This window comes from Salvelinus fontinalis, chromosome 8 (genome assembly GCF_029448725.1).
Source record: "Salvelinus fontinalis isolate EN_2023a chromosome 8, ASM2944872v1, whole genome shotgun sequence".
In the NCBI taxonomy this organism is placed as follows: domain Eukaryota; kingdom Metazoa; phylum Chordata; class Actinopteri; order Salmoniformes; family Salmonidae; genus Salvelinus; species Salvelinus fontinalis.
The window spans coordinates 37,309,747-37,323,014 of NC_074672.1; the positions used below are offsets into that span (position 1 = coordinate 37,309,747).

At 41.5% G+C, this 13,268-nt stretch overlaps 1 protein-coding gene across 1 annotated transcript; it reads right to left on the reverse strand.

The window, feature by feature from the left end:
• On the reverse strand, nucleotides 1–12,733 carry si:ch211-180f4.1 (uncharacterized protein LOC100144405 homolog). Its single transcript, XM_055932399.1, has 2 exons — nucleotides 12,473–12,733; nucleotides 1–4,509 (listed from the first exon to the last, which is right to left on the reverse strand). Exon 2 carries the CDS (start codon nucleotides 4,419–4,421, stop codon nucleotides 2,193–2,195), a length of 2,229 nt encoding a protein of 742 aa, XP_055788374.1. The 5' UTR covers nucleotides 4,422–4,509; nucleotides 12,473–12,733; the 3' UTR covers nucleotides 1–2,192.
• Nucleotides 12,734–13,268: the final 535 nt, after the last annotated feature.

Genomic DNA, 13,268 nt, shown 5'->3' on the forward strand with positions numbered 1-13,268 from the left:
TAAATGGGATAATGATTTTATTCATGTCAAGAAATACATTTCTTCACAGTCATCTCCCGTTAACTACAGAAGCACAGACCGATACGTCTAAAGTGTTGAGGAATATTAATGGTTTAATTAAAATATAACAATATGCTTTATAATACAAAATACCCTGCATTTCACAGTAAAGTTTAATCAAATTCTAGACTACATCATTTGAAACGTTACACTGTACTTTGATTAATGACCTAATGCCACTAGAGGGCGTGCTTTAGTCAATGACGTTTCATTTTGAGAGTCAGCCTTTTGCTACAGCATTTTGATAGATCAAAAGATATTTTCAGCCTCTTTGTTATGGAACTATACACACAATAAATGTATTGTATCTGACATGGTATTCCTTGGCTTAATGTTTTTGAATAGCTCAATATATATATAAAAAACTGATTTGTGATTAATATGTGTCATATTCATAATCAATCAATCAATATATAAACAAATAAGCACATAAATAAAATGTTTTGATGTTTCATCAGGTTATAAAATTAAATTAAAAATAAGCAGTTTCCTACATGTAATGCAAAACCATGTAATGTGTCTAAATATTGTGTTTCATCTATGAGTTAAAAAGCAGTTATATCCTGGAGACATTTTCCAGATATGCTCAAGCTGTCGAATCTTGGTTGAAATATTTTGGTACAGGGGAGACATTTGGATGAGCATAGTCCAACAACTAAGTGCATTGTATTTTGAGTAAATATTCCATCTTAAATAGGTTCACTTGTACTGTATGGCATGGTTTAAAAAACAGTCAAAAACAGTCCACAAAATAGAGTGCAAACTCATGCAGTAACTGGCCGTTGTGTGCAACCTTAAATTGCTATATTCTAGAAATCAATTTTTAATAGAACATATATAAATCACGTGTATGTGGTAATTAACCACCATGATAGACAGTAGATAGCACTAAATGTTGCATTGTGTGTGAAGGGAAATGCATGGTGTTAATACCACTTAACTGTCCATGCAGTGAATCTTAATAAAGGTTAAACTCTGCATGACTTCATCATGATCTAGGTTTGGTAATGAACAAGGTAAAGAACATGAGAGTAGTGTTAATTTATCCTGCATAGGTTAACTATAATGCACATTTTTCGATTATAAAATGTGAGAAAATAAATATATATGAAACAAGTTAGCAAACAAATAAATAAACATACATTCAAATGCTGTTTTTTTTCTTCATGTGCAGGCTAACAGTAACAAATGGACAATAAATGCAATGCCAGACAAGAATGGCATTTATTTCCTTACTGTATGCTCATGAACTGTTAAAGGTAGACTCAGTGAAATTACGTTGCCACGAGCTGCACGGCAGATATGAGCAAGACTTCGCTCTCACACAGTCACACACAGTATCTGCGCATGTGCACGATTTCGTTTCACGGGGTTGGCGTAATAGCCAGGGCACCAAAAAAAGCGGAGAAATTGAACCTCGCGCTTCAACGCTCTTAGTTGTTGCGGAAAATGACCCACTATGCTGTTTACTTTCTCCATCTACGTCATATCGCTGAGTCCACCTTTAAATCTATGAAACAGGGTCCGTTTTGGTAGGAGTAATCATCTAAAGAGAAAAGAACAACAGGATACGACCCCCAAGTAGAATAAACATTTTAGTTGTCAGCTTTACACCTGTATATTTCAAAGGGAAAGGTGAGAAGGGGTACTTGACTAAATAGTCTGAGCACAGGAAAAACATGCAGGTAGACATGCAAGAAATCCTAAGCAGTGATTTGGAATTAGTAAGCAGCAGTGAACAGGTCTTGACCTAAGTGCTCTGGCAGAAATGTAGTATGGTTTCGTTTCATATTTAGTTAAATATAATCTAGAAAGTGAATTAAATAAACAATAAAATATCTTACATGCTTGATGTTACAGTGTACTTCTGTGGAGGTGTGTTTGGCCATGGACACTTCAAACCTGGCCCACTCACCTTATGTAACATAACTGCATTACAATAGGATCCTTATTCAACAGGACAACTAAGTGTGCTTGAGCTAGAGATCTGCAGTCTAAAAATACCTTATCTTTCACAATGACATCTTACTCTTAAATCTCAAGATTGAGCAGTAACTAAGATTACATACAGTACAGTACAGTACATAAACGTCTTTAAATGTCTCTTTTACATCTACGCACTTTGACCTTTATTACCACATGTATGTCTTTGAGGTGTCAATCTGAGAGTTCTGGGGATCCACTGGACCCTCTTTCTCCTTCTCAGTCTCATTCTCCCACAGGTTGATCAGGGGAGGGTAGAGCTCATTCAGGGGGATGGAGGTGGCATGCTGCACGTATTTCTTCAGGGAGTGATGGCAGGATTTCTGCTTCATACGCCGGCCCATGTAGAAGACAAGCAGGGCCATGATACAGATGGCAAACATGGAGCCCATGACAGCTGCAAGGGCCACATTGGTGGGCTGGGCCACCATCTCCACAGCAAAACTGGCCTCCTTGGTGGTGACGTTGATGCAGGAGTGTTGCGTCTGTTGTTCTGTAGCTGACATGGTCAGACACACTCTGTACTCTGTCGAGGGCAACAGGTGAGTCAGGTTGTATTCCTGCACATCAACCGGAACCTTGGCTGTATAGCTGATCTGAGGGTTGTCAATCTTCATGGTGGCGCTGGACCACTTGGGCTGAGATGCCTCATAGCTGTGGAAGTGAGGAGGGTAGAGTTTCCACTCCAGGACCACTGACTGGGAGTGGATGATCTTAGCCAGGACCACCAGGGCCATTATGGTGTTTACCGTGTGCCCCCCTACATTCAGCCTGCCACCGTGCCAGTCTCCTTTCTCCACGTACACTGACACACTACGCGTGTCCGCCCCCTCTGTGTTCCACGCCACGCACGTGTACAGGCCAGAATCAGCTGGCTCAACCTGGAGGATCTCCAGAGCCCCCTGTTCCTGCAGTCTGTGTTTCTTTGTGCTCCTGCCATCCACCATGACTGCAGAGACAGCCTCTGAGGTCACCTTGTCTCCTGTTGGCGTCACCCAGTAGAACTGAGGTGCAGGGTCAGCAACAGCCCAACAGTCCAGAGTCAGGGGTTGTCCAGCAGTGACATTGAGCAGAGGGGGGAACGTGTGCAAGGAGATGTGAGGGAGGCAGGTGTTGCTGACAACATTCCAGCTGGTGGTGACCACTTCCTGGAGGGCGTGGCCAACCAAATGGGGAGGGGAGGCACAGAGGGTGATTTGGGACTCCAGCAGCTTGAGGGTGGACTGGTTCCCCAGGACTGGGCCCCAGTTAGAGAGGCAGTCACACCTGAGAGGGTTACTGTGGAGACTCACTTCATCCAGGCTAGGGAAAGAGGACAAAACCTCGTGTGACAAGAGGCTGATGTCATTGTTGTGGACTAATAGAGTGCGCAGGCCGCCCATGTCAATGAAAGCAGCACGATCAATATAAGCTAAATGGGGGTTGTTATATATTTCCAGTTTTGCCATCTCTGGGAGGTTGGAGAACGCCCCCCTCTCAATGGCAACCAGTCCCTCCATGTTATTCAGACTCAGCTCCTCCAGATGGGGGAAATCATGGAAGTCTCCCTCCTGAACACGGCCAACAGGATTCTTGTTAAGGTCTAAGAACTTGAGATTTGGTAGGACCCGGAGGGCATCTTTGGGGACTGCTGTCAGCTTGTTGTCAAAGAAGGACAGACTCTCCAGGTATTCCAACCCCTGGAAAGCTCCCGACGGGACCTCCCTGAGGCCCATGCCAGCCAGCACCAGACTGTGCAGCTTTGACAAGGGGTGGAAGTTCATATCCTGTAACCCCAAGATGGGGTTCTCCCCTATCATGAGAATCTCCAGGTTAGGGAGAGACTCAAACCAGTGGCTGTCTATGGCCACCAGCTTGTTGGAGTTGAGATGGAGCCTCAGGAGGTTTCTGAGCCCAGAGAAGGCTTTAGGCCCAATGGAGGAGATTTGGTTGTGGTTGATGTAAAGCTCTTCCAAACTGGCAAGATCCTTCAGACAGAAATCTTGCAGTTCTTTTACTTGGTTTTCCTCAAGGTAGAGAGTGACAAGCTGGGTCAGGTTGTGCAGTCCAATGTCTTGGATCTGTGTGAAGTGGTTTTGGGAGAGGTCCAGCTCTGTGAGGTTGACTAGACTCTGGAGCTCCACAGACACAGAGGAGATGTTGTTACTCTGGAGGAGAAGCACCTGAGTGTCACTTGAAATATTCCACGGGACCCCACTAAGATGGAGCTCATTGCAGTCCACCGTCTTGGCCTGATGGTATACCGATTGAGGTGTGTACCATGGACGTGTTTCACATACACACTGCGCTGGGCAGAGAGAACTAGCTTCTGAACTTTGACATGAGATCACCATTAGAAAGACAATCATCAGCCGAGCACAGATCCCAGATCCTCCCATGTTGCAGTAGAATGAGGTAACCCTGTTAACCTTGGGGCAGGTTAAACTGTGACTTCTTCTGCTATGACGATGGAGCTTTGGTCTTATGCTGTAAGAAAAAATTATAAAACATATTGTAAAAAATATTGCATGACAATAATGTATTTCACATGGTAAATATGGTCAACAATCATTCATTTGTAAGTTATTATTTATTTAAGGTAAAGATACGTCTATCAGGTATTTGTTTATGTTTTACAACACACCTGCAAATAAATCAATAAAACAAATGTTTTTTAATGAGGCAGCCCACTTAAACAGGTGATGAATAGTTATCTCTTTTTAACATTCATGGTAATTGTAGAACACATCGTGGAAAACAAGGTTTCCTTAAAGCTGTGATGTTGTGTTACTCCAGGGGGCCACAACTATAAGAAATAAAAGTCTATGTGAAGACTGGGGCAGTATGAATGATTCAGAGCACCTGTTACTCTGTAAATCACCCTGACCCAGCAGGAAAAAATATTGTCAAGCCAAAGGCATTAAGGTGTCCATCAGCTTATGGAGCCCACGGTAAATTCATCCGAACCTCCACATGACACAGCAGACATTGGGCTGTTTTCTTTTCTTCTAACCCTGAGGAAACTAAATGAAGAAATCAATACTGTAGCCGTGTATATCCATTCTGAATGTAGCTTTTTAATAATGTAATGTGTTTGTGACGATCATTTACATGTTACAATAAATCTAGGATCAGTTTATGTGTGGCGTTGAGACGTGTGCCTCCATGTCTCTCTCCACTAGTTTCTGTGGGTTCTGTGGCAGGCAGTGAGAGGCTGGTGACAGGTAATAGGCATTGTTACACAATGAATCAGTGGGTCGAACAGCATTTACTGCTCAGGAAGCTAAATAATGTTATTCCCTGCTGCCTCCGCACTGGTCAGAAACAACACCAACATGAAAAGGAAACCTGAAACCAGACAAGGGTGAAATGTTGAAAACTGGCACCTAATTCTCTATTACAGACTTTGATTCCACTGCCTGTTTTTAAATACCTCAGTATCGTACTAATGGAACTAAAGCCTCCCCAGCATACCTGCCATATTGAAGTTCATATTGCTATCCAATAAAGCTTCTTTGAAAACTACCAGTCAGCTTCAATAGGGGAATGTCAACACACACTGATTTCTCCAAACATTAGAATGACTCTGTTTACCAATGACCTCACAGTAAAGAGGATTTTAACTTTGGCAGAGTGCGATTGGACAGCCTTAAGATGACAAGCATCAGGCCCCGTTGATGCAATGTCAGGAAATTGCTTCTTCTCCGCTCAACCATCTTGATGTTTCTTCTCCGCTCAACCATCTTGATGTTTCTTCTCCGCTCAACCATCTTGATGTTTCTTCTCCGCTCAACCATCTTGATGTTTCTTCTCCGCTCAACCATCTTGATGTTTCTTCTCCGCTCAACCATCTTGATGTTTCTTCTCCGCTCAACCATCTTGATGTTTCTTCTCTGCTACACCATCTTGATGTTTCTTCTCCGCTCAACCATCTGAATCTTGATGTTTTATGAGAGAAATAGCTCTAAAATGTGAGAGATGCACAGGTAGACTGGGGTATTTTTGGTATTTAGGTCAGACGCCTTTCCTCAAATGTAACTTATTCATCAGCACAAAACATTAGTATCTCATTCAACCCCAGTAACACGTGGACTACTGTAGCCCACATCCAATGTATTAACTATGATTTTTTAAATTATAGCTGTCAAGAGGTCGATTGTCAACCCACTCCAAATCTGTTGTGTTTCTCCACAAACCTCCATAGACACATACCTCATGCTGTCAGTGGCTTACACCAAAGAGACAGCAAACCCACAGTCTCATTCAATTATTCACTAAAGTACAATGTGGGGAGAAAAAGAAGTGGGTAACAAATCAAATCACAAAAACACAGTGTGAGTATTCTGTGGCACTCCCAAGATATATTCTCTTGCTCAGCCTTTGGAAACGTTGGCATGACAAAGCCTTGTTTGAAATCTTCTGAACAAAGCCGGTACATTGACACACTAGAGTTACACCAATAGCACCAGAATGAAAAGACACGAAAATGAAAACAAGATGGGAATAATTACCCAGCTCCTTTCAAGCGCTGCACACAAATTGACTCCCTGGAGAGTTGCATCAGAGAGAGCTAAGCCGCAGAGGGGCAGAGCTGAGCACGGTCAGTGGCTTTCAAATATATCTGATGGAGGAGGCTACAGTGGAGGCAAGCTCCAGTCCTAATATTACATTGGGAGATGTTTCAGAGTGGTATTCGCTGAGCTGGCAGCACTCAGCGATGGGCTGGGGCCCCTGTCTGGCTGGGAAGTGTGACAGTCTCCACCACGCCTGTCTGATCACATTAGAGAACAGGGGCACACTTAGGACGTAACCCCCACAGTTCCTCTAGGCGGCAGGAAATGGGGCCACCTTGCCTGATGCCATGGCAACCTGACAGGAAGTAGCAAAGGCACCAACCCTTGGGCTGCTCTTAATGGCTGGTGCTCCGGGGCTGTTCCTTATCTCTAAAACCTCAACGGGCTCTAACGGGTGGAACACTGGAACGTGCAAATGGAGGACAGGATAGACACAGAGCTGAAAGATCAGTGGGTGTAACTAAAATATAAAAATGTAGGCATATACAAAATAGTGTGCGTGAGAATGCTTTTACAGCAGGATGTACAGTAGGAGGGATGGATCAGTTGAGAGAACACAACAACCAGACCTCTATCTGGATCAGAGGCACATTCAGCAGCCAGTACTCTGACACCAGTATCACTGCACAGTTTCCTTCATTTCCATGTTGATATCACTACCCAGGCAAACATACCTCGCCCCATTATCAACCCCTCTAGCCATGTTTACAGAACCCAACTACAATGGATCCTTGGTCAACAGGATGCTCTGTCCCAATCATTCTCCAATCCTTTGTCAACAGGATGCTCTGTCCCGATCATTCTCCAATCCTTTGTCAACAGGATGCTCTGTCCCAATCATTCTCCAATCCTTTGTCAACAGGATGCTCTGTCCCGATCATTCTCCAATCCTTTGTCAACAGGATGCTCTGTCCCGATCATTCTCCAATCCTTTGTCAACAGGATGCTCTGTCCCGATCATTCTCCAATCCTTTGTCAACAGGATGCTCTGTCCCAATCATTCTCCAATCCTTTGTGAACAGGATGCTCGGTCCCCATCATTCTCCAATCCTTTGTCAACAGGATACTCGGTCCCCATCATTCTCCAATCCTTTGTCAACAGGATGCTCGGTCCCCATCATTCTCCAATCGTTTGTCAACAGAATACTCAGTCCCCATCATTATCCAATCCTTTGTCACTCAGACATGACTTCTTGCCTCCTCTCCTAACCGTGAGTGATGTGTCTGTCCAATCCAGACAGTATATTAATAAATTGTCTAAAGGTCTAGTGTTATTTTTAGGCTGTCAACTGTGCTCCTAGACCTAGGGCATCAGATGCTTGCAGCTGTCTCATTTTGATGGACGCGGGTCTTTGAAATGACAACCTCACAAAACAACAACAAATTAACCACTAATCACTATGTATTACCTCTCACTCCAATTTTTGCTTTACAAGTGTAATTTTATATTTTTAAAAAGCACCGGTAACCATGTAAGCTAATGACATAGGAAGACAACAAAACCCTGTTGTTAATAAATACCAGTCCTCCTCATGAATAAACAATTTGCACCAGACCTGACATTATGCATTTTAGGGAATGCTGGTAACTAAGGTCTGTTATTGTTTTTCTGAATGCGATGAACAACCTTGTTTAGGTGCTCGCATGTTGAAATGAGGGATAATAACTAAGTATCTGAAAAGCCCTTCCTGGCATTAGAAACACAACCCTTAGACAGATGTTAGACTCCATGCTTCCCCTTAATACAAAGTTGAGCCACTCAGGGCCATGACCAGGCAGGGTGCTTTGCATGGCTCACATTTTAATTTAAGAGAGATTACCGCGGCAGATGTTCACACTACCATTGTGAAGTTGAGCTACTACTTCATTACTTTCAGGCAGGGGAGAGTTGTTTTGTTCGTTAAATCAACCCAACATACACTAGTTCTGCTTTCAAGTGACAGTTATTGGCTGAACAGCCTGTGCTTTATGAAAGATCAATCGCAAAAAAATACAGTATACAAATGAACATAATATTGCTGTTGCCCACCACTAAATCACTATAAAATGTAAAATGGCTGTGGCAGTGCCAAGAAATGTGTGACAATGTATCATACAGTATTGGTCATCTACCTTGTCATTCAGAAGCCGCACATATGTGTGATGACTTTACAACCAGGGGCAGTTCTAATTATAACCTCTCTTGTGCTCGCTCCTTCTAAAACATGCTCTTTCCCCTAATCCTGAATGTTATACAACATCTCTGCACATTTGCAAATGTATTGGAGACGATAAAACATTTATGTCTGCTTTATGAATTATTGATAGGGCTGCAGGCATGTCTCTAATTTTCAGCCTTGCCTTTTTTGCACTGAGCAAAAAGGCAACAACGTTGATTCAACCAGTGTGTGCCCAGTGGGATGTCTCATTTAATGATAATGAAATTAATTGCACAGGTTTTTATACTAATTTCATCATAATTTTATTTCAGCTGAGCCAGACTGAATCAACACTAGTTCTGGTGGGAAAATAAATATGTTAATTTCTTACAATGCTTTCTGTGAAAATGACTTTCGCACTATGTAATTCAAAGCAGCGTGAAAATGATCTCTGCCCCTTTTCATATCTAACACATGGTCACTGCAGTTGGTGTTTGGAATATGTGCACATGCCAAAGGAAATGCATAAAATTAGTCTCTGAAAAGAACCACTGGTGTAAGCATTTTTCCAAAATGCTTGAAATTCTAATTCTTAACCGTTTCTTGCAGTCTTCATGCAAATGCACAGTAAATTACCTTACAGTTATTGAACAAACTAATGGATATTCAACCCCCTGGGGATAACTTGAATTTAAGTATTAAGGTTATGAACAATCAAAGAACTGTAACATCTTTAAAATGTGACTGCATTCATTATTCAAATTCACTGTCTTTTTAAATCCAAATTGATCCATTTAATCACTTAAAGATGCACCCCAGGATCTTAAGCACAACAAATTCATAACATATAGTACGAATTGAATTCGTAACATACGTAGTACACAATTTGATGATCTATTACACAAGCATAGCACTCCATTATTTCCAGAGATACCAGAAACAATTTCCTAATTATCCACTTTTTGATCCACTATTTTCCAGAGCACTTCAAGTACAGGAAGTTGTATTCCAGCATAATTAATATGTTATCATCAATTCATGCTATAGGCTTTATGCAAACAACACTCTTAATACCATACTGTACAGGGTTATACTAGTATGCAGCCTAAGATTTTAGTCTGATCCATTTTATTTGCTGCAATGACCTCTCTCTCTCTCTTTCTCCCTCCCTCTTTCTCTCTCTCTCACTCTCCCTGTTGTCTACTGTGAGAGTGTGAATCTGCTAAGACAGAGCTAGTGATACACATCAATAGACATATTACTCTGGCTCGATAGAATGAAAACGCATCCCTCAGGGGAGAAAAGGCTCGCTCAAGGACATGCCTTGGAGCGCTTTCATGTTCATTTGTTCTGGGACATAAAAGCTACCAACGCACTCTCCTCCCACAGTGCACTGTCGACTGTTAATGATTTAGTCTGTGAAGTTAATTTATTATCTCCTCAAAGTGATGCACAGAGCTTCTTCACTGTGTTTCACAGTATTATGTAAAGCTACAGCAACCAACCAACCAACCAACCAACCTGGCCTCACTCCTGTTGCAATGAAGTCTGGGTAAGTACATGAGGAGGCCTCAATCCCATTGAAACTGAGGGGGCATGTGTCTCCTGAATTTCATCCACTTGAAGGATGAAAATACATATTCAGGTAACTGCCAAAATAAAGGAAACACTTGAGTAAATGAGGGATACAAAGTATATTGAAAGCAGGTGCTTCCACAAACAGGTGTGGTTGCTGATTTTATGAAGCAATTAACATCCCATCATGCTTAGGGTCATGTATAAAATGATCTCAACCCAATTGAACACTTACTGTATGGGAGATTCTGGAGAGGAGCCTGAGACAGCGTTTTCCACCACCATCAACAAAACCCCAAATTATGGAATTTCTCATGGAAGAGTGGTGTCGCAGCCCTTCAATAGAGTTCCAGACACTTGTAGAATATATGCCAAGGTGCATTGAAGCTGTTTTGGCTCATGGTGGCCCAATGCCCTATTAAGACACTTTAGGTTGATGTTTCCTTTATTTTGGAAGTTACTTATATATGAGCGTGAATAACGTACTCAACTGTATTTCCAGCACGATGCCTGTAAGTACATGCATGGGTCTCTCACAGCATGCGATTCATTAGATATACTGTATGGGCCTAATTGCAAGATATCAAAGAGCAGTTGATTGCCCTTTCAGTATGTTCATCTCAGAGAAGCTAGCGTGAGCTGCATCAAAGATCTGATGGCATCTGTTCTCTTTGCAGCCCTAACACTGAAAAGTGATGCTGATGATGATAATTTACGTTTTTTTGCAAGATCCTTTATACTGTTCAATGCACATTCTCTGGGTCCAATATGTCTCTCAGCAAGGGTAAGTTAATCAGTCACTTTTAACTTCAGACCAAGTTTCCAAAAACTGAGGGATGGGGATGGGCTTCAATTTGGAAGTTTGTAAATATTTTTTTTTGCAAGGGCCAGATTACTGAACAGGCACGTTGGGGCGCCCAGATAGCATATGATAGCAAAATGTGTAGAATTGCAGGAAATTAGCTTTAAAACGGCAACAATTTCTCCCAGCCTCATGGCAAAATGTGTACAATAACAGGATGGGAAAAAAAGTTTAGAATTGCAAGAAATTAGCTTTAAATTGCAGTAAGTTAGCTGACCCCCCCCCCCCCCCCCCCCCCCCACACACACACACACACACCCATTTAAAAAAAAAATATAATAATAATCTGGTGGGGGACCCCCGGTGGTCGGTGCCCCGGGGCTCCAAATGCGATAGTCCGGCCCTGTTTTTTGCAGATCCTATATTTGTGGAGAACAATTTAGGTGGGGGACATTCAAGAAGTCAAGAAGCAGTAAAACTAATTGTGTTGCAAAAGGAGGTCAAGAGCATGAATTCTTCAAAATAACCATCCATTCCTTTGGGGAATAGCTCCCCCAGTTGAAGCTCTAAACTGTCAAATAAGATACAATTAGACGCTTAATGAGCCCTAGGTACAGACCCTCTGGACTTGTCAGCCAAAGCATATAATATATGTTCAGGTGATGAATATTACATGATCAAGTTGAAGTCTGAGAACACATATTGCCTTTTGAATCAAATGATCGGAAATAAAATAATATTTACATATCATGATACTGTATATCACTTGCAGCTGCCATATTGCCATATTCTTGTCAGTTTAACCTTACCGGAGGCTACTTATTTATGAGATACAGTAAGGGGGATACTTAGTCAGTTGCACAACTGAAAGCATTCATTCAAAATGTGTCTTCCGTATTTTTTTAAAATCTAGCCAGGTAGTTGCTGTTTATTATTTTGGGCACCTGCATAATCCAGAACATGTACAACATCATATCGGAACGATGAGCATGATCTATAAACCTGCAAAGAAAATACATAAATTCCATTATGAGAATATATTTAGGCTACTTTGTGTTGTCCTATAAACACGCATCCAAAGATTATGAATATGGATGATGGTTGATAATCTTAATAAAAAGCATTTCCAAGGTTAAAGACTGACTGTGAGGCAACATTATTGGTAAACTTGAGTATCACCGTAACCTAAACCACACAGTCACAGACAGAGAGGGATGTGATAGATACATAGGCTACTCAGACAAAATGTGATATTATAATCAAATAAAGCATTTTGAAACTTTTTCTAAATTGCCACACTGAGGAGAGGAACAGAGTAGGCTAGTCTACTGTAGTCTACTGTAACTGGATAACGCCCTTACCTCTGTACCAAATGCAGGCGGCTTCCAATTGAACGATGTCTTCCACTCCTTCGTTACAAGAATTTCGCTGTCACCTTGAAAATTAAATTACCAATATTGACATCTTCGGTCGTAATAACCTTGCAGATGTTCAATTTGAACCTTTCTCTCTATCTCGAAGCTCGCATTACAATAGAATAACCGACTTCTGTAAAATCATAACATCAGTGCATTATAACCTGGCCCTACGTTTCTCACTGTATTTGAAGCACTATGCGCGCTCCACAGAATACGTCGCTAAAGTCCGCCTGTTTTTCTATCATTAGCCAATAGAATTATTGGGCCACGAGTATCCTCCAATCACATGGAGGAGGCTATCGTGCTTTCTCTCAAACAATGATGTAATGCTTCAGTTTTCATCCTGCCCTAATGTTTACCGATGCGCCAGAAAGAACGAGACAGAATTGTAAGTCATGTTATGATTCGGTCATCGATTAGGTCATTCACTTTCTGTAAACGAGAAATAATAGTTTCAGTGAGGTCATGTTTTCCAGTATAAAGGTAATGTGCCAAACATGATACAGAGACACAATGTAATTTATTATGTACACAAGCACAGTGCATTTTTGATGGCAGCATTGTTATTGGTGGATTATGATATTGTTATTATATATTGTGTACTTTTCTTACATTATTGTATTTTTTTATTTCATTATTGTATCTAATTATGGATGTTCAAATGATATATCATAGAATGAAATATGAGTTGTAGTTTTGCGTTCTCATCATACTCTCCTCTTTACACAGTCTACATAGC

Coding starts and splice junctions, on each gene's coding strand:
- si:ch211-180f4.1 (XM_055932399.1), bottom strand. CDS start 4,421: ATGGGAGGATCTGGGATCTGTGCTCGGCTGATGATTGTCTTTCTAATG.